This window comes from Aristolochia californica, unplaced genomic scaffold, assembly GCF_029961685.1.
Source record: "Aristolochia californica isolate CCGP_79_NKW_82.1479 unplaced genomic scaffold, dmAriCali1.0.hap1 SCAF_8, whole genome shotgun sequence".
Lineage (NCBI taxonomy): Eukaryota > Viridiplantae > Streptophyta > Magnoliopsida > Piperales > Aristolochiaceae > Aristolochia > Aristolochia californica.
Window position 1 is genome coordinate 1,738,262 of NW_027182279.1, and position 19,115 is coordinate 1,757,376.

General features: G+C 40.1%; 3 protein-coding genes across 3 annotated transcripts; all 3 read left to right on the plus strand.

Moving 5' to 3' along the window:
- Positions 1–551: 551 nt before the first annotated feature.
- LOC137938687 (probable magnesium transporter NIPA6) lies at positions 552–6,705 on the plus strand. Its single transcript, XM_068783679.1, has 9 exons — positions 552–990; positions 1,705–1,761; positions 1,872–1,962; positions 2,046–2,206; positions 2,409–2,536; positions 2,617–2,754; positions 4,902–4,994; positions 5,109–5,226; positions 6,231–6,705. The coding sequence occupies exons 1-9, from the start codon at positions 843–845 to the stop codon at positions 6,323–6,325; spliced, it is 1,029 nt and encodes a 342-aa protein (XP_068639780.1). The 5' UTR covers positions 552–842; the 3' UTR covers positions 6,326–6,705.
- A 3,751-nt stretch (positions 6,706–10,456) lies between these two features.
- LOC137938788 (eukaryotic translation initiation factor 4B3-like) lies at positions 10,457–14,684 on the plus strand. Its single transcript, XM_068783826.1, has 2 exons — positions 10,457–11,577; positions 14,251–14,684. The coding sequence occupies exons 1-2, from the start codon at positions 10,508–10,510 to the stop codon at positions 14,297–14,299; spliced, it is 1,119 nt and encodes a 372-aa protein (XP_068639927.1). The 5' UTR covers positions 10,457–10,507; the 3' UTR covers positions 14,300–14,684.
- Positions 14,685–17,137: 2,453 nt separating this feature from the next.
- Positions 17,138–19,114, plus strand: LOC137939204 (uncharacterized). The gene is made up of 3 exons (XM_068784427.1): positions 17,138–17,388; positions 17,675–18,167; positions 18,498–19,114. Exons 1-3 carry the CDS (start codon positions 17,238–17,240, stop codon positions 18,847–18,849), a joined length of 996 nt encoding a protein of 331 aa, XP_068640528.1. The 5' UTR covers positions 17,138–17,237; the 3' UTR covers positions 18,850–19,114.
- The last annotated feature ends 1 nt before the right edge of the window (position 19,115 follows it).

The following is a 19,115-nucleotide window of genomic DNA, read 5'->3' on the forward strand; positions in this document are numbered from 1 at the left end:
TTGCTTGTGAGTTTTTTAAACCTTATGTCAATCATTTTCTAACAACGGTTTAAAATCACATTTAATTTACTACAAAAAATAGGTATTCAAGTTGTAATTGTATTAACTCGAAAGTATTTCATAATGGCACTCCAATTCTAAGTTTATGTTTCGCTAAGCTCTTATATAGAACCCTTACTGAGAAAACCGACATTGAAGAGTTCCTCTCCGTAAAGACCTCTTTCAAATACAAAATCTGTATATTCGATAAAATTTGTGACAAATTTTGCAGGCTTAGCGGTCTCATGCCACATACATAGATCCATACTACTAAGGCCATTTTTGTGTAAACTTTGTTGGGTAAGTGGCACATAAGGTACTCTCTCTAAATTCCTTTGTGCAGAAATTTTTTTCTCATAACGTGACCCCGGGTCAAGCACGGATCGCAACTCGTACCGGTTCACGGCCCATTCACAGTGCGAGAGAGGCATTTTTGTAATTTGAAGTACAGATGAAGGGTATCCCTGGGAAGTTGGACCGTGGCGAGGCCTGCATAGGCCAACGAAGTTTCGGCAGCTCCACTGGAATCCAGAGCCTACCGACAAGAGCACATTTTGGCGATCCGCGTTCATGCGGCAGTAGTTTAGGGTTATCATCTTCGTTGAAGTTCAACAAAAGCATCGAGAAGATCGCTTCTCGTTCCGCATAACGACGCGATCGGTCTCTGTGTGTCGGTTGCGTCGTTGATCGATTGGATCGTTCAAATTATTTGGCGGGAACTCGATCTGCGGCAGTCTCAGATTGCGATTTTCAGGGAGTTCTTTAGGTTAAGCTTCTCCTTCTGTGGAAGGAGAGAGGCTTTGATGGAGTGGGGAATGACGGGGAAGGCACCTCTTTCGGATAATACTAGGGGTCTTATTCTTGCCATCCTTTCTAGTGCTTTTATCGGAGCCAGCTTCATTTTGAAGAAGAAGGGGCTTAAGCGTGCTGCGACTTCGGGTTTGCGCGCTGGTAAGAGAATTCTCGTCAACGTGTTTTAGAGTTTTTCTTAAATTCGTGATCCACGTATGGTATGGGTTTTCGTTCGTTTAGAGTTGGACACGTGTTGTTGAAGTTACACGATCTATTTGACTCATCAGCAAGAATTCTTTTGAGCATGTCTCGCCCTTTCTGATGGTATAGTTTCTTTTGGATATTAATCTTCGAGTGGCCTAGAGAAAGTGTGCTGCGAGGAGAGTATTTGGTTGAGCCACGGAGTCAGAACGTTCATGGCTGGAAGAAAAGATCTACGTTTGGTGTGAAATAACAAGAAAAAACATTGTCCAAGATCCAGTTATTCTGGGATTTGCTATACTGGTTGGCTTACGTAAAGAAGACATATCTCATAATTTTAGATATTTGGCATCTAAATGTGGAACTTGTTGGCCGAATAATGACGATAATGCTTGGTGTCTAATTAATGTTCTATCTACTTTTTTTATTTCGGTTCCCTCTTTAAACTTAATATTGTTTCATGTTTTTTATGTTGAAGGCATCCCATTGTGTTGAAACCAGTGGGAGCTTCTCTTGATTCTTAAATGAAACATGGACCTTGTTATGTGTCCAGTCTAAACTTACCATTCCTTTTCTTCACTTTATTCTTTCCCCGTGTGTCATTCATTCCTTCGCTTATGAAAGTTAAAGGTACTTCAGTAATGGCTTTCTTTTGATTTTCTGTTACCATAGGAGTTGGTGGGTACACCTACCTTTTAGAGCCACTATGGTGGGCAGGAATGGTGACAAGTAAGCACAGACTCTGGGAAGGAGGCTTCTGCATAATCTTCTTTTTAAGTTTTATGGAAGTGGTAATCAGATATATTATTGATTTTGGGTATCGAGTTCCTTTACAACAGTGATTCTTGGAGAGGTTGCCAACTTTGTTGCCTACATCTTTGCTCCAGCCATCCTTGTAACTCCCCTCGGTGCCTTGAGTATAATTGTCAGGTTAAGACTATCGTTTTCTTTCTCATGAAAAAGTAAAGATTCTTTAGTGACTTCTAGACTAACTCTGTAGATGAATCTGGCAGCGCTGTTCTGGCACATTTTTTACTGAAAGAGAGACTGCAAATGATGGGTGTTTTGGGATGTATTTCCTGCATTGTGGGTTCAGTGGTGATTGTTATCCATGCGCCTGAGGAGCACACACCAAATTCTGTGGAAGAAATTTGGAATTTAGCGACTCAACCTGGTAATTAGTATGCCATTGGCTCTTGGCAGTTGCTCTTTTGGTGGTTCAACTCTTATGGTTGTTTTTTATAGTTTTGGGTTTTTAATGTAACTGTGCTCACTTTGTCATGTTATACTTATGATATATTATCTATGCATATTGCTCAAGTATAATTTTATCTGGCATGGGAATTTATTTCAATTGCACTGTCTTCTCCTTGCAGCATTTTTAATTTATGCGGCAGCTGCCTTATCAATTGTGCTAGCTCTTGTTCTCCACTTTGAAACCCGTTATGGACAGACAAATGTATTGGTTTACTTGGGAATCTGTTCTGTAGTGGGCTCCCTAACCGTAAGTTGTGCTCAAGTGTTTCATGAGGTTTGCCACTTATCATTTCATTATGTTTATAATTCTGTGGTGCTTTTCTGTAGGTGATTAGTATCAAAGCAATTGGAATTGCGATCAAGCTTACTATAGAAGGAATAAGTCAGATAGCTTATCCTCAGACGTGGTTTTTTGTAACAGTTGCAGTTTTCTGTGTCATCACTCAATTGAACTACTTGAACAAGGTCAGTAGAGATATATCTATTTTGTAAGAGCTGATATATAGTGGTTTAAATTCTATGACAAAACCCTATTTTTCTGTTGTCATTCACTATTAGTTGAGCTTGAAATTATGACCTCTCCCGGACTAGCTGCACAAGTTCATAAGAGTTGATAAACTATGACTCATCAGGGATTCATAATGTATGGTGTTGACCAAAATGTTCACAAAATAACTAAGTTTGGAACTGCAGTGTCTGCATTTTTTGAGTTTTACAGTGATCATCTAGAATGTGTTTTATAGGGTTGCTCCTAGTGCTGTCTGAGTATCTTTATGTAGAAGTAAATTCAGAGTTTCCTTGTATCTGTCTAAGGTGAATTTTTTAGGACAAAAGATCATTTTGGTTTGTTGAGGGGTAAAAAGGTTTACCGATCTATAGTTGTAGATGTGCTCCTCGACTTAGAATGATTGTCTAAAAGTGAGAGTTGTTGTGTGGCAGAATTATCCTGCACTGGTTTGGGTTTGAAAAGATCCTATCTTATTAGTTGGGGAAAGACCTCCAACTTCGGTTAGTCATTTCGACTGGAATGGCTGAAATTCAGTATTATGAGTTTTTCCTTCTGAAAGTGTAAAGAGAAAAGTCTGCTTCAGGGGACACTAAAAAGCCAAAAGCTCTGAGAAATGCTTGTTTGCAATTCAGAGAGACCGTGCAGCTTTAGGTCTTTACCATGCAACTTTTGTTTTTATTTACTAATGTCCATGTTCTGAACATTATATTTAGGCGGATCAATTAATGGATGTTTCTTGTTGATTATTTATGCATTAAAATATAGGTTCAGCTCAAATATGAGCTTTTATACATGCTATCCTGCAAAATTACTATTTTGGAGTCCAACTCTTGGAAGGATTTTCTAGTTAGTCCATCGTTTCATTTATATAAAGGACAATGTCCAGGGGTGGTGCACATCCTATTCCCACCATTTGTGGCACTTGGCTAGGATTGGCACCAGCTGGTTACTTGATTTGCAGAAACCAGTGTAACCCTTGGAAATTCCATCCCAAACCACTGCTGTGGAAGGAAAAGGAATGGTTACCTAGGGACACCTTCTTTTGACCCTATATATCTACAAAGACACATTACAGAATGGACATGGCCCGTTTGTGTCACTGAGTTGAGGGAACTTTGTCATCTCAAGGGACACTCGTTCCATAGGCTGTTTCTTGGTGTACATTTGAGCCTGCACACCTGATATCAGGCAACCACAAGTGGGCTTCCAAGATGACAACCTATAAAAACATCGGTTCTCCTGTCAAGTGTATTTGGAGGTCAATCTTTATCATTCTCAAAATTCTACAAGCTCTTCTGAAGCCTCTATTTTTTTGAATGTTTATTACACGGGCACAGACCCCTTATCCCTTGGTGTGTCCGAATCTCGAACCCACTACCTCTCATTGCCCCCCCCCCCCCCATATGACCCATTGGGCCAAAGGTGCAAGGCCACTTCTAAGTAAATTAACATAGCTAAACCCTTTTTGGAACTTGTTACTTTGCCATGACAATTAGTTTGCCAAGATTATCAAAATACTTATAAAATACTGAGCTAAAGTAGAAAACAAGTGCAGTTGTTTATTTTTGCCTTGAAATTTGCTGTGAAGGAATTAGTACTTCAAAACATTCTAGGGCATAAATTTGTTGGCACCTTATCCTTCAATATCTTGGTAGATTTGGTTGATTATGTGGTGTTCTAAAGGAAAAGCAGTTAACCGGATGATTTTTTTTTTTGGAAAACATTTAGCGGTTGATCTTAATATGTGCTTCCAGCCATTATATGAACTTCAGCTCATCATCTATTCTTTAGCACTTATTTGTAGGCAATGTAATTATTCATTGCATTTGTCTGTTCATTTATAGTTTGATGTTAAATGTCATGAATTTGTAGTCCAATGTGATTAGCAATCTTGATCACAGTTTGCATGTCTCAATGAAGATAAGTTAGGATTTTTTTTTTTAAGTTCTAAGATGAAGATGTACTGACATGGCAGTGTCCTTGCATTTATCACTTAGCAAATTCCGGTTGATGGAAATGACAATCCTTACATTCTATCATCTATATTTTTAATTTGTTCAGAAACTTATGAAGTTTCAGGTGCTTATGATATTTAGTGTTTCAGGCATTGGATACCTTCAACACAGCAATTGTTTCTCCAATTTACTACGTAATGTTTACAACTCTAACGATTGTTGCCAGTGCCATAATGTTTAAGGTAAGGTGTTCTTTATTCTGTCAACATGGAGTGTTCTTTTGATAAGATTACTTAATTTTCTAGATTTTTTTTTTTTGCATGCGTGGGCCTGATTTTCTTTCTATGTTGGGTCAGGATTGGTCTGGTCAAAATGTGAGTAGTATTGCTTCAGAGTTGTGTGGATTTATTACTGTTCTGTCTGGAACTATGATATTACATTCCACCAGAGATCAGGAAACAACTCCTGCACCAGGTATACACTAACCATACAGTTCAGGTATTAAATGTCAATCATTTATCCTGTGGGTGATATATGTGTTGCGATTTCTATCATTGACACGTCATGGAATGTAGCGGGATGATTTCTACTCCATGTGTGAACCCTTTATTCGCTGTATACTGAGCTGCTGAGAACCCTTGATCTTTAAAATCAGTTAATGCTAGATACTTTCCTATTGCCTTGTTCAATGTCATTCATTGGCAGATTGTGATCTGTTGGATTTATACCACCATCCTCTTACTACTACCTGAATGGTTGTTGCATAGTAAGATGATAAGCTTTTCTGATGGTAAGTATGAAGTCATGCCATTGAATTGGCATACTGTGTTTGATCCTCAGTAGCAAAAGGAACTTTAGCCTGATGTTCCTAGCCCAAGCCACAACATACATTGAAGAAAGCAAATTTAAAATGTGAACTGACTGTAAGAATAACCCCAATTGATCTAAAATTGAATAGAATTTGTGCTTATTCATTGGAAAGTTGCCTCTTAACTTTGGTTAACCATTTCAGGACGGGTTTGAACTCAACTTTAATATGTTATCAGAGTAGGTACATGTATGTGGGCTTCCAGCCAAAATTGTCCACGTGTATAATCTATAAAGAGAGCTGTGGTTAATATTAAAAAAAAGAAGTTCCAATGCACTATAAGCATGTAATTGGATTATGTTTTATTGTTGGTTGGAATATTCTCTATGTTATATCAACCTCTATGCATTTTTTATGTCTATAAATGTTTACTGTTACTCAGAGAATCTGTACTCTCTTACCTGTTCCTAGTATGTATTGGAATCTTCAGTTGTTTCACTTATACAGAGCCAGTGAAAGTCGGCTACTGGAAATTGAGTAGGTTTAATCATCAAATGTTATAATATGTTTGGTCAGCTTCACTTTCAGTCCCAAGGAGGCCTAGCAATTTCTCTGTGTACCATTAACTGCACGCATCACAACTCATGATTTGTCTCATTTACTGTTGCAGCATCCCTCTCCTGGTACTTGTGCAGTGGAGAATCATTGAAGAATTTCGAGGATGATCATTTTATTACCCTGCAGAGTTCAGATTATTTTGAATAGCATTTTCCTTCTTCCAACAGATGCTCGAACAATGTTCAATTCTATATCGCAAGTGTTTCTCCATGGCTTCAGGAAGGGAAGCATGTCTATACAGTACTTTGCCAACTCGGTTCTGATCTGGAGCCATGACAGCAATAAAGATTCTGCAGTGGTGCTTGTCCTGTACATGTATTTGTACATTCTTGGTCCTTACGAGTTGACTGATTCATCCAGTGTTCAGAGACTTGCGGCACTTCAATTTATTCATATATAGAGGGGGGAGATTTCGTTGTTTTTTCCTTATTCATGACAGTCTTATCATTTTCTTTTCTTTTTTTAGGAATTATCAGTCAAGTGTAATTGCCATTGACAAACTTAACACAAGTTTCTTAATGGTTAGTATGTTGTTGATGGGTTTTTGGAATTCAATCAATTCTGATCAAAACCCCCATGGAATTCAATCAATTCTTACTGCTACTATGTTCCAATTGTAAGTAGATGAGGTGAGGGGGGAAGGGGGGCTTCTCACATTCATGTGCTCAAACTTAATGCAGGGAAACTCTCTTTGAAAGTAAACCAACTAGAAATAAATGGGAATGAAGTGTGAACCATCTTTTCAACTTTTCTTGAGAGTAATTAAGTCTAAGATTTAATTATTTGAATAGTTATAGACGTTATGTGCTCTGTCGATTTTTTCTAATTCTAATTTTTTTTCAAATTTTCCTTAGAGCCATCAACGGGATTATTTTCGTTATTTCTTTAGGGGGGTTAGTCAACTTGAAGGACAAGATGATCTTCAATCACATACTCTCCTCCACTTGAAGTCGTTAGTGGAGCGTAGATGAAGCTTCATCTCGATGCAGGGGATGAAGGGGCCCTTCATCTCCACGGTTTAATTTCAATCATGTGGAAGAAGGGCCTTTTTGATCTTCTTCGAATTGAAGGACGGGCGACGCCCTCAGCCTCGCTCTCTCTCCTCGGACCCCCCCATCGCGCATCGTTTTTTCTTTTTTCTTCCTCTCCCACAATCCCTTCCCCACCGTCGTTCACCGGGCCAATAGCTTTCGCCGCGCCACCGTCGTCCACCGCCGTCCAGCAACCGAGAACAAACCCGAGGAGAGCTCGAGAGAGTCTCCGTCGAGGTGAGTTCGACAGTAGTCGCTCGCCAGGCCGAGAAGAGATCCGAGAGGGCTTCTCCGGTGCAACTTCCGCTTTCCGACCATCCTCCGGCGTCGGTTACGTATTTTCGACCAGTCCCGGAGCTATTCCGACTCCAACCGAGACTCGAGAGAACCGGTTGGAGAACGTCAGCTCTGTTTCGCTCTTCACCGGACGTTACCTCCGTCCGTCGGCTTCTAACCGTCATCGCCGGCGTCGTCTCTATCTCCGGCCACTCACTATTGCTACCCGACGCCACCAATTTCCGGAAATTGCAGCACCCGTGAGAACAAGTTGTTGCCCGAGCGAGAGGAGGAAGAAGGGGAGTAATTCGTCATTATTGAATTTAATTTTTCATATAGTTTGAACTTAGGTTTTGAATGTTAATTGAATCTGATTTGATAATTAAGGTTTATTTAAGATTTGTTTTCTTGATATTTGATTAAATTAGCTAATTAGGGTAAGATTATAATTGAGGTTAGATTTTGGTATTTTAATCCGATTTCTGTCTTTAACTCTAGGCGCCCGAGAGGGGCTAGACGCAAGGATTGAGAATCCGGATTCGTGGTTACGTGGCGCTCGAGAGAGGCACGAATCACGGTAAAATCCAAAGTTGATAATTTTAGCATCATCACAATAGGAAATTGATTCTCTGCATTCTATTGTAATCCGATCTTTGTCATTAACTCTAGGCGCCCGAGAGGGGCTAAACGCAAGGATTGAGAATCCGGATTCGTGGTTACGTGGCGCTCGAGAGAGGCACGAATCACGGTAAAATCCAGAGTTGACATTTCCTGTTGTGCAAGTAGTTAATTAAATTATTGCTTGACAATTTAGGAAGTAGTTAATTAAATTATTACTTGATAATTTAGGATATAATTAGTGTTTAGTTCAGATTAATTCATCATATTTGGTTAGGCTAGTTGACTGAAGAATACACAAAATTCAATCCTCCCTGGTAAATAAAATATAATTAAAGTATGCATTTGATTAATATATCATCATTAATTATGTCAAAATATATTATTAATTAATACAATACAAATCTATCTTATGTTATTAATATAATATTTTTTATTCATTAATCAGAATTTTTTTATTCACTCTATTGTATTAGTGATTTAATAGTGGTAATTAAAATATTGTTAACTCAGACACTTTGGTTTAATTAGTTCATTTTTATAATTATTAAAATCAATAATTTTAAATTTCTATAAGATAAAGATGAAGATGAAGTTGTCTTGACTAACACCCTATTTCAAAGATTTTGAAGATAAAATTGTCTTGACTAACACCCATTTCGAAGATGAAGATCATGTAGATACATAAGATAAAGATGAAGATGAAGATCAAATTTTTATTTTGTTAACTAACCCCCTTAGGGGGGTTAGTCTATAATGAAGTGGAATGAATTACCCCCGCATTATTTAGTTCATCCCATTGATGGCATTAGTCTAGAATGACTTAAATTGAAGTGAGATAACACCATTTCATTTGCTCAGGCAAAAACGGGAGAAAGCTGTTTCCTACCTATTTTGCAAATCATCTGCTTTCCAAACGCGACGCGCGTTGCTCGTTCGCCTCCCCCTTCTCGTCAGCCTCTCCAGACGCAGAGCCCCCTCGGCCTCCCTCTCTTCCCCCCGTCCTCCACGATTTTTTTTCCTCCCTCTGCCCCCACCTCCGTCGCAGAGCACGGGAGGCTCTGTCGCAGAGCCCCTCGGCCTCCCTCTCATTCCGCCCCCCCCCCCCCCCCCCCCCTGTCGGCCTTCCTTCCTCCCTCTCTCGACCTCCGTCGCAGAGCACGGGAGGCCAGAGCCCCTCGGCCTCCCTATTTTCTCCCTCTCGGCCCACCGTCGGAGCGTCGCCTCCGTCGCCGTTGCCGCCGCCATCGCCGTTACCCGCTGCCGTCGCCGTTGCCAAGATCGCCGCAGAGGAAGACGAAGACAATATTTAATTTTTCCTAAGTTAGTAAAAATTAAACATCGTCGGTTTAATTATCCAATTAATTAAACCATTAGTTTTTATTTTTTGTTAATATATTATTAAATAATAATATTTAAAATATATATTATGTTATTGATAAATTAATATATTTATTTATTTATTATGTATTTATTTATTTTTATTAAAATAATGAGTTTTAATGTTAAACTATATCTTATGTTATTACAGAATAATTTATTTATTTATTATATTCACTTATGTTATTTTTAAATTTTTTTATTTATTTTAAATAATTTATTTTAGTCACACGTAATTAATATATTAATTTATAATAAACTGTAATCATTAATTGGTTTAATTATCCAATTGTTATAATTAATTTAATCATAATTATTATTTTAATTTATAATAAATTATAATCATTAAGTAATATAATATAATTTTTTATTAATTAGGATATTAATATATTCTCGTTAAATAACCACGTTTATTTTTGTTAATTATATATTTAGGTATATGTTCTATTTAAATATATTATAAAATATTACTTATTCTCTTTTTTATATCATATTTTTCATTTAGGGTACTAACACTGGAATCTATTTTCCAGCCACTTGAACTCGTCTATACTAACACCTAAACATGAATTAAATCTATTTTCCAGCCACTTGAACTCGTCTATACTAACACCTAAACATGAATTGAAGTGGAAGCAATTCATCTCACTTCAATTCAATTTTTCACTTCATTTTCATTTCATTTTGGACTAACCTCCCCTTATCAAGTCGGCGTTCTTCAACCCTACCTCGAGTCCTCGCTCTTTCACGCACACAATCTGACGTGGGAAGCTCCCCGCCTTGCTTTATTTTCCCGAACCGACTTCACTCGTTCAGATTCGATTCTCCGAATCTTGTTCTGTTTTGGAAATATCCTCTTTTCGTAATTAACGTGTCGTAAGGATGGCCATTGTCGATTCGTTTCGGTTTTCGCGTATAAATGTGGTCGCGCGATTTTCTTTTTTATTTTTTTCTCATCTCTCGTGCTCGAGTCGGAGTTTGTTTTCGATTCCGGGAGAGACAGAGAGAAGAGCGAGGGAGAAGAATGGCGACTGTTTCTGCGTGGGCGAAACCCGGGGCGTGGGCTCTGGACTCGGAGCAGCAGGAAGAGGAGGAGGTAATGAATAGCGCAGTTGCTGAGACCCATCAAGAACCGCTCGCGGATTTCCCATCGCTTGCCGTCGCCGCCACCAGCAAGACATCGAAGAAGAAGAAGGCGCAGCCGGTGTCGCTGGCGGAGTTCACCACCGGTAAGCAGGTTACCCATGGCGCCGCCAAATTGCCGGCGCAGTCCCGTTCCGTGGGGCTCACACCGGACGAGGTGCTCAGCTTGCCGACGGGCCCTCGCGAGCGGTCTGCGGAGGAGTTGGAGCGGTCTCGGCTCGGGGGTGGGTTTAGGTCGTTTGGCAATGGGCCAAGGGATTCCGATCGGAGGGGGGGTTTTAGCGGCAGTGATGAGTCGGGGACCACTAGATGGGGTTTGGGTAGGGTTTCTGATGAGCCGAGGCGGAGGGAAGGCTTTGTGAAGGAGTCTGGCCCGTCTCGTGCCGACGAGGCGGATGATTGGGGCGCCGCGAAGAAATTCACGCCGTCGCCGTCGTTTGAAAGGAAGGAGCGAGGGGTTTCTTTTGATTCGCATTCTAGGGCAGACGAGGTTGACAGCTGGAAATCCGGTAAGAGCTCCGTGCCGTCGGAGCCTCGCAGAGAGAGGCGCGGTGGGTTTGAGATGTTCCAGAAAGAGACTTCTAATGGTGGCGATTCCTCGGATACATGGGGCAGAAAGACGGAAGAGTCCAGCGGGCGGCCTCGTTTGGTTCTGCAGCCTAGGTCTGCCCCTTTGAGCGACGGGGAGGCGAATCCTGGGTCAGCAAAAACTAAGGGTTCCAATCCCTTTGGGGAGGCGAGGCCCAGAGAGGAGGTTTTAGCTGAGAAAGGACAAGATTGGAAGAAAATCGATGAGCATCTCGAATCCGTGAAGTTTAAAGAGGTGGGGTCTGGTGATTGGAATTCGTCTGGCAAGAAAAGCTTCGGGTTGGGGGACGGGATGACCAATCACTCTTTGGATCGAATGGAGGGGACCTGGAGGAAACCTGCTTCTGTTGATGCTTCTCCAAGGTCTGATATCCGATTTTTCGTATCTGATATTTATTTTTTAAATGCTGTTCTATGTGTCCTTATTGCTGATTTGGTCGAAATGGCTGTAAATACTGCTGTTGAGGTTAAATTGTGTCACGGTCTCCTTTCGACTGTTATATTCTTTTTTTCTGAGAAGTTCTAATTGCTGTACCTACAACATATGCTCCTGAGATAGTGGTTTCCTGAAGGAATTATGAGACGTCAATGGAATATTTTATATTGTGTGCATGATATGTTTTTATGGTGGCACCCTCGTCTACGGTTTTGACTTTTTACAGTGTCAGTTTTTGTCTAATGTTTTTGTTGGTTTGCCGGTGGCGATTGGGTATATTTATTAGAAGAACAGAGACAGGTTGTGGCCTATATTTGTTTTGATTGATGGGATTAGGTTATGTAGCCTATGATCATCGCGGCCTAATCTCAATCTCATGGGAGCATACACTTTGGTTATTTGGCTTGATTTGTTAGCTCTAGGATATTCTCTTTAATGTCTTACTATGGACCATACTATACCTTTTTATGTTCTTTTATTTTCTGCTCTTTTTTTTTTTTCTTTTTTTTTTTTTTCAAGTCTGGTGGTGTTCAGAAGAAAAAAAGGTATTCCTAAACTTGTTTTCCGTTTCAAGTTTAGGAATACCTTGCTTAACTGGTCAAACAGTAATACCTTCTTTTCCGTTTCAATTTTCTTCTTTTCTTGTCTTCATTGATTGTATTCCTGTTTTAGTAGATTTTTTTTTTTAATTGAGTGTTGCTAGTTGAATGTTCCCATTATTTTTATAAAACCCACATGATCTGATTTGAAGAGATATCAATTTAGAGGAGGTGAAGACTGATTTTGCATGATTGGGTGATGTGCAATTGCTGGTAAATGATCTTATCTTTTGAAAAATATGAATGGGAAGTTCATTCAATTGATGTCTCGTAAGTAATGTATGGAAGGACTTTGGAGTGGAATGAATAACATTTGCTAGTTGAATGTTCCCATTATTTTTATAAAACCCACATGATCTGATTTGAAGAGATATCAATTTAGAGGAGGCGAAGACTGATTTTGCATGATTGGGTGATGTGCAATTGCTGGTAAATGATCTTATCTTTTGAAAAATATGAATGGGAAGTTCATTCAATTGATGTCTCGTAAGTAATGTATGGAAGGACTTTGGAGTGGAATGAATAACATTTGCTAGTTGAATGTTCCCATTATTTTTATAAAACCCACATGATCTGATTTGAAGAGATATCAATTTAGAGGAGGTGAAGACTGATTTTGCATGATTGGGTGATGTGCAATTGCTGGTAAATGATCTTATCTTTTGAAAAATATGAATGGGAAGTTCATTCAATTGATGTCTCGTAAGTAATGTATGGAAGGACTTTGGAGTGGAATGAATAACATTTGCTAGTTGAATGTTCCCATTATTTTTATAAAACCCACATGATCTGATTTGAAGAGATATCAATTTAGAGGAGGTGAAGACTGATTTTGCATGATTGGGTGATGTGCAATTGCTGGTAAATGATCTTATCTTTTGAAAAATATGAATGGGAAGTTCATTCAATTGATGTCTCGTAAGTAATGTATGGAAGGACTTTGGAGTGGAATGAATAACATGGACGGAAGAAGCACGATTTACATCTGGTTAATACGATTTTAGACCGCTATGACTAAATGCAAGTAGAAGGCTTCTAGCATGTTTGTTAGGACTAGGAAACTTAAGATTTGCATGGTAGCAGAAGGTTGTCTACTGAATTTAAGATGGAGAAGCTACAAACAATTTTTGATGATGTCTAAGATTTGTCAGTTTATGGCATTCATTGTGTGTAAAATCTGAAGCAATAGCAGTGAGTGGATGTTGTGGAGGTCATGATCTATTTGTTGCAGATGGTCTAATACTTGCTGGGAATGTGGCTCCGGTTCACTATGTTAAATTAAGGAATGGTTTGCATGTCTTCAATGTGGATGGGAGTCTTCAGGGGGTAGTTTCAAATGGCATGTGCTACGGAGTGGATACCCATGGTGATGATACCTTCAATTGTTTCACATCTTCTGAGATGATCATGGTACAATGAGAATTATAACCAAGTTACTGTAATTGAGTGGTCTAGAGGATATAAATTCTCTACAAGATACAGATTTGTGTCAAGTGGTGAGTGATCTCAGATGTCCTCTGAAAGAACATTGTCAGTCTTCTACAGACATTCCCATGTGAAGAAAGGGGCACTGAATCATATATTATCTTTCACATTGCCTTGGTTTTAAACTATTTAAATACACCATTCAGGAAATTAAAAAAAGGGAAGGGATTCTTGTTTGACCAGTTAAGCAAGTCAAGGTCTAGTAACATATAGCAGACTAACTGGATTGTTGACTTGCGGAATTTGCTATTTACCTGCTTGAGAGAACTTTTATGCTTCTTTTGTTTAGTTTGAACCCCTGCTGCTTGTGATGAAGACAACATTTTTATACAATCATATTTCAAGTTCTTAGATCTCCGCTCATTTGCTTTGCTATTTTATTTCAGTTTGTAAGTCGGTAGAAATTTTTAAGCAGGTCTGTTGGTGGCCCCTCTTGTATGATATATTATGCGCCAGTGGCTTATGTGTGATATTTTGGACTTGTGAGTTTTTATTGATGTTTCTTGGTGAATGTAGGTCTGCAGCTGAGACAGAGACAATTGCCCAGGAAGTTGCTGCAAATTGAAGAATTAGGAAGAAACTCTTGAAATTACACGGAAGTTTCTGGTATTTATGGAGGTGGACAGTAGCAAATTAATACTTTTTTCTTCTTGTCAGTTTTGGTAGTGTTTTAGTTTCATTTAGGAGCCAGAAGGCAGGCTTTGTTGTACCGGTGAAATTGCACCTACTTTTTTCTATCCGTTAATTGTTAGTCTTGGTGTTGTTTTGGAGATTCTTTTGGAGGGTTGTTTTGGGAGCTAATTTTCTTGTCCGAGACTTTGGTGATCCTCCTGTTGGGTCAATGAAAATGCTTGCTTTGTTGAATTGAGGGGTGACTTTGTGATATGACTTGAATGCTATCTCTCTGCCGTCTGGTGATTCTCAGACTAGAGGATCTCTTATGTTTGAAATTTGCATTACAGAAATATGTCTGGAGTTGTATTATAATGGAAACTGCTGCTTTCTAATTTTGTAAACCAGTGGTGCTGCTGATATGGAACCACCCTTAAAAATCCCCAGTTGTTTCTTGGTTGACATGCAAGAGTAATAATATTGATTAAAACATTATTGCTTTTTATATTAATAATTTAAATTTAAATTTAAATTCATATTATTTAATTCAAACTTTTTTATCAAAAAATTATTATATTAACTATTATAAACAATTATTATATATTTAATTTTAATTCATGGTTACTTGATAGATAAGTGTTTATTAGTCTATGTTTTTATATAAATTAATTGAAAATTTTATGATTATTTATCTTTTTTTTGTAAATAAATTAATACCAATTTAATTCATAATAAAAATTTAAATTATGTTAAAGACCCATATCACAAAAGGCTTACCTGCTGTAACCGGGTTGCTGAAGATGATCCAATCTAAACTTCGAGGGTCTGGAAGCTTCCTTTCTCGCTGCCAATCTTCTACTTGATTTACCCCCTTCGATTTTTTCTGTTGTACACCTGTAAGATTGGGGGTGGGGGGGGGGGGGGGGGGGGGGGGGGGGGGGGCTACCTTCACCCCCTGGTTGAGATGCACTTTGTGTGGAAGGAAGAGAATTGGGTCAGATTGGTGTCTTAAGCCTCAAATTCAAGGATGTCTTTCCACTGGACCAATACCTCATAGGTGCCATCTTGGAGTTGTTAGGTACTGAGGATGTGAGCGGGTTAGACAGAGAGTCCCATGTCATCGATGAGGCACTGAGGCAAGGCTTGGCTAGAGCTAGGAGGATGAGCCAGCTTTTTGAGTTGGTTGACATGGAAGACGGGGTAGATGCGAGCATACGATGGGAGGTCAAGTGGATAGAGCAGTTCACCAATTTTGGCCAGAATTTTGAAGGGTCCATAAAAATGAAAGTTGGAGTCTCTCATTAGAGCTGTAGTTTCAGATAGACCAGATCTCTTACTTAGAAGTGTTTGTCCCTTTATTTTGTGTTGCATCTTCATTCTAGCATATTTTGGCATCACGGTCCTGAAGTTGTTGGTCAACTGCGTCTATTGATGATGTGGAGAGGGAGTAGCGAAGTAGTGTAGTTTCGACCATATAAAGTTCAAAAAGGTGTCATGCCCGTGGCTCGATGGAAGGTGGTGTTGTACAAGAATTCTGTCCAAGCTATCCATTTAAGCCAATGTTGAGGGTGGTTACTCACAAAACAACGGAGATATGTGGACAGACATCTGTTGACCACTTCGGTCTAGCCATCCGTCTAAGGGTGGTAGGCGGAGCTCATGCATAGCTGGGTAGTGGTATAGTCCTGCCGGAGTGCAAGGAAAAATTCATATAGACCACCAGTTTGCGATGGATTGAAACGTTGGAGGACCAACCAAAACTGCGACCAGGTACACATGGAAGCACTCTAGTTTCAACCTTCTAAGCACACTAACCGCTACAACAAAATTGCAGCAATATGAGGCCATAAATGAAAATATCACCGGCCGGTTTATCAAATTCATTTCCAGGTCCCTTTCACTGCATTACCGCAGTCCCTACACTGCATCAAATGAATTAAGCGGAGCTGAACAAATCGTTTTCCAGCTTCCTTTTCTGCTCCCCACCGTTTCTGGGCACTGTGTCGAATGGACACAAACGATTTGCAGAAGGAGCAAAAGAATCAAAACATACATAAGGTAAGTGCAGGAACTCCGAGAGTAGAAGACGGAGGAGGGACTAATGGTACCAGTGTGAAACGGAGGCTAGAACTTCAGAAATAACCGCCAGGTATTTGTCAATGGCTTTTAATGGGTTTGGTGGGTTATCAATGCACACCGCCAGGGTTATTTCATCTCTCATCTGCAACGGATCCTTATGAGTTTTTTTGGGATGGTGGACATTGCTCCCGGACAGCTCATCTGCTAATCATCTTCTCACTCCTGTTTCTTTGTCCAAAGCCCAGAAGTTAAGAGGAAAGCTTGCCTGTAACTACTGGAGAAGCAACCTCTTTTCTTCAACTGATGGTCATGAGAACACAAAAGGAATAAAATTTTGATTAATTTATGTCTGTAATCATGGTTCAGCTCTGATTGTTGCATTACAAATGCTGGGAAGATTGATATCACTGGTCTGACGAGTAAAGATCTGTCCACCAACTATCATCAAAGAAGTTTTTCTATTTCTAGACATCAATGAGAATCCTAGACCAATGTTCAGGTGATCGAATGGGTTTCCTGTATTCTCCTTAACAGGAGGAAAGCTCATCGACGACGATAACCACACAATCACCAAATCCCTCCCTCATCTGTGGTTCACCTTTGCTTTTCCCCTCTTTAATGGGAAGGACGTACATGCATCAGAATGGGCGAGTAAGTGGCAAGCATTTGATCGCAAGCTTACAATAAATGGTGACAGTTGAGAGTTGAACTACGGATCCTCTCCATTATTTAAATTCCCTCTTCCTTTACCATCTACATAACGTGAAAACGCGTCGCTGCTCTCATTCCTCTTTGGTTTGTTACTGTTTTTTATGGATTCCATGTTGAAGCTTCAGCTTGCAGCTTTTGTGCTGTTGGTCTGCGCAGTACAGAAGGCCAGGGGGGATGCCATGGTTACAGGCGGCGTCATCTGCGATCAATGCAAAGACGGGGAGATGACCCTTTTCGACTACCCGTTATTCGGTATTTTTAAATCTTTTTATTTTCCATTTTCTCGAGAATGTGAATGTGTCTTATGGGTAGAGGAGGCAGTGGAGCTCCCATGAAATAGAATGGTCCAGTAGCAGCTGTACATTTTGAATATTTTTCTTCTGGTTTTGATTTTTTTCCCACATTCAAGCAAACGAGATCAGTTCCCAGATGATTTTTTAGTTTTTTTCACTTATATCTGAACTGAAAAAAATTGATCAATAAGCAATAGAACAGGAAGAAAGACTACTAATCAGTGTTCTCGACTATTTGTGTACAGGGGCAAAGGTGGCGGTGGCATGTCCGGGAAGCGATGGGCAGATGACGGTGTGGAAGGAAGTGACAACAAACTGGTTCGGAAACTATGCTGTCAGGTTTTCCGGGAGCCAAGATTTGAGAAACTGCATTGCTCAGGTGGTTCCGGGCTCGTCCGGCTGTGGAGCAGTGGCCGGACCTGCTCAAAGTCTCGACCTTTTCTTCAGTTTGTTTAACATGGACATGTACAGAGTCGACTCCTTGATCTCCCAGCCTTCACAACCGATGGGCTTCTGCCAAAACTCAGGCTCCCATGGGAGCTCCGGCAGCCCATTCCCTCCCGCCTTTCAGGTCCCGCCTCCGTCAACCCCCACGGTAACGTTTCCGCCTCCGCCAACCCCGGTGGTAACGTTTCCGCCTCCGTCAACCCCAGCGGTAACGTTTCCTCCTCCGCCAAGCCCGTCGGTCAAACTCCCGCCATTGCCGCCGTTCTTCCAAGCCTCTGCGTGTCCCTACCAGTAAGAACAATTCTCTTTTTCTCATTCTTCATGGAATTTAATTTCTGATAAAGATTCTGCAGATAAAAAGTTTGGCGTAAAATGCAAATTACCTGCTTTTACTGGTGTTCCATTAGAGCTTCAATTTTCTGGTCTATGGTGAAATTTGGCAAGAAAAAGGAAGAAAAACATTCAATTCCCGCAATTAGAACATTTCTGTGAGGACCCATTAATATACCTGAATGAAGATAATCATGGAAACCGGTGGCTTATATTCTCGATGAAGTTTTCTTTTCTGGGTTTCGTTAGCAAATTCCTCCATTGCTCATTTGATGGTCGCAATTCTTCCAGAAACTGGCTGATGCCCGAGTACAAATGCTACTGGAGGATCGTAGTTCCAGAGACGAAAGTCGCTTTAGCCTTCGGATTACCCGCAGCCGAACGATACGGGACGGAGATGACACTCTGGGAAGGGCTCTACGGAAAAGGAGACGTGTACAGAACCCTCCTCAGGGAAGCCACAACTGCTCTGCTCAATTCCTTCAACAGTATACAGTTCAAGTATTCTCCTCCCAGTGTCAAATACCACATGATCTCGGCATTGATGGGTTCATCCCAGGATGCTCTGTTGACTGCATTGAGATTCAGGAGGGCCAACTACGGTGCAGGCGATGCTCGCTGCAATTTCACCACCTGCAAGTGAAATCCTCTTTGATCCTAGTTTTAAATTCTTAATGTAGTAGGGTGATTTTATTCTGAGGTAGCATTTATGGAGTAAAGAGTAAAGTGAAGAAGACATTTGTATTTGTTATGCCCGATTTATTATTATCTTCATTGGAGCTGCTGGGGCCTGAAGCCTGCAGCTTGCAAAGTGATCATATTCTTGATCTAGAGAAGGGAGACTGGATTAGCTCCATGACTTTTTGCTCATTCTGTATTCAATAAAAGGATTTAGCACTTGTTGGATTA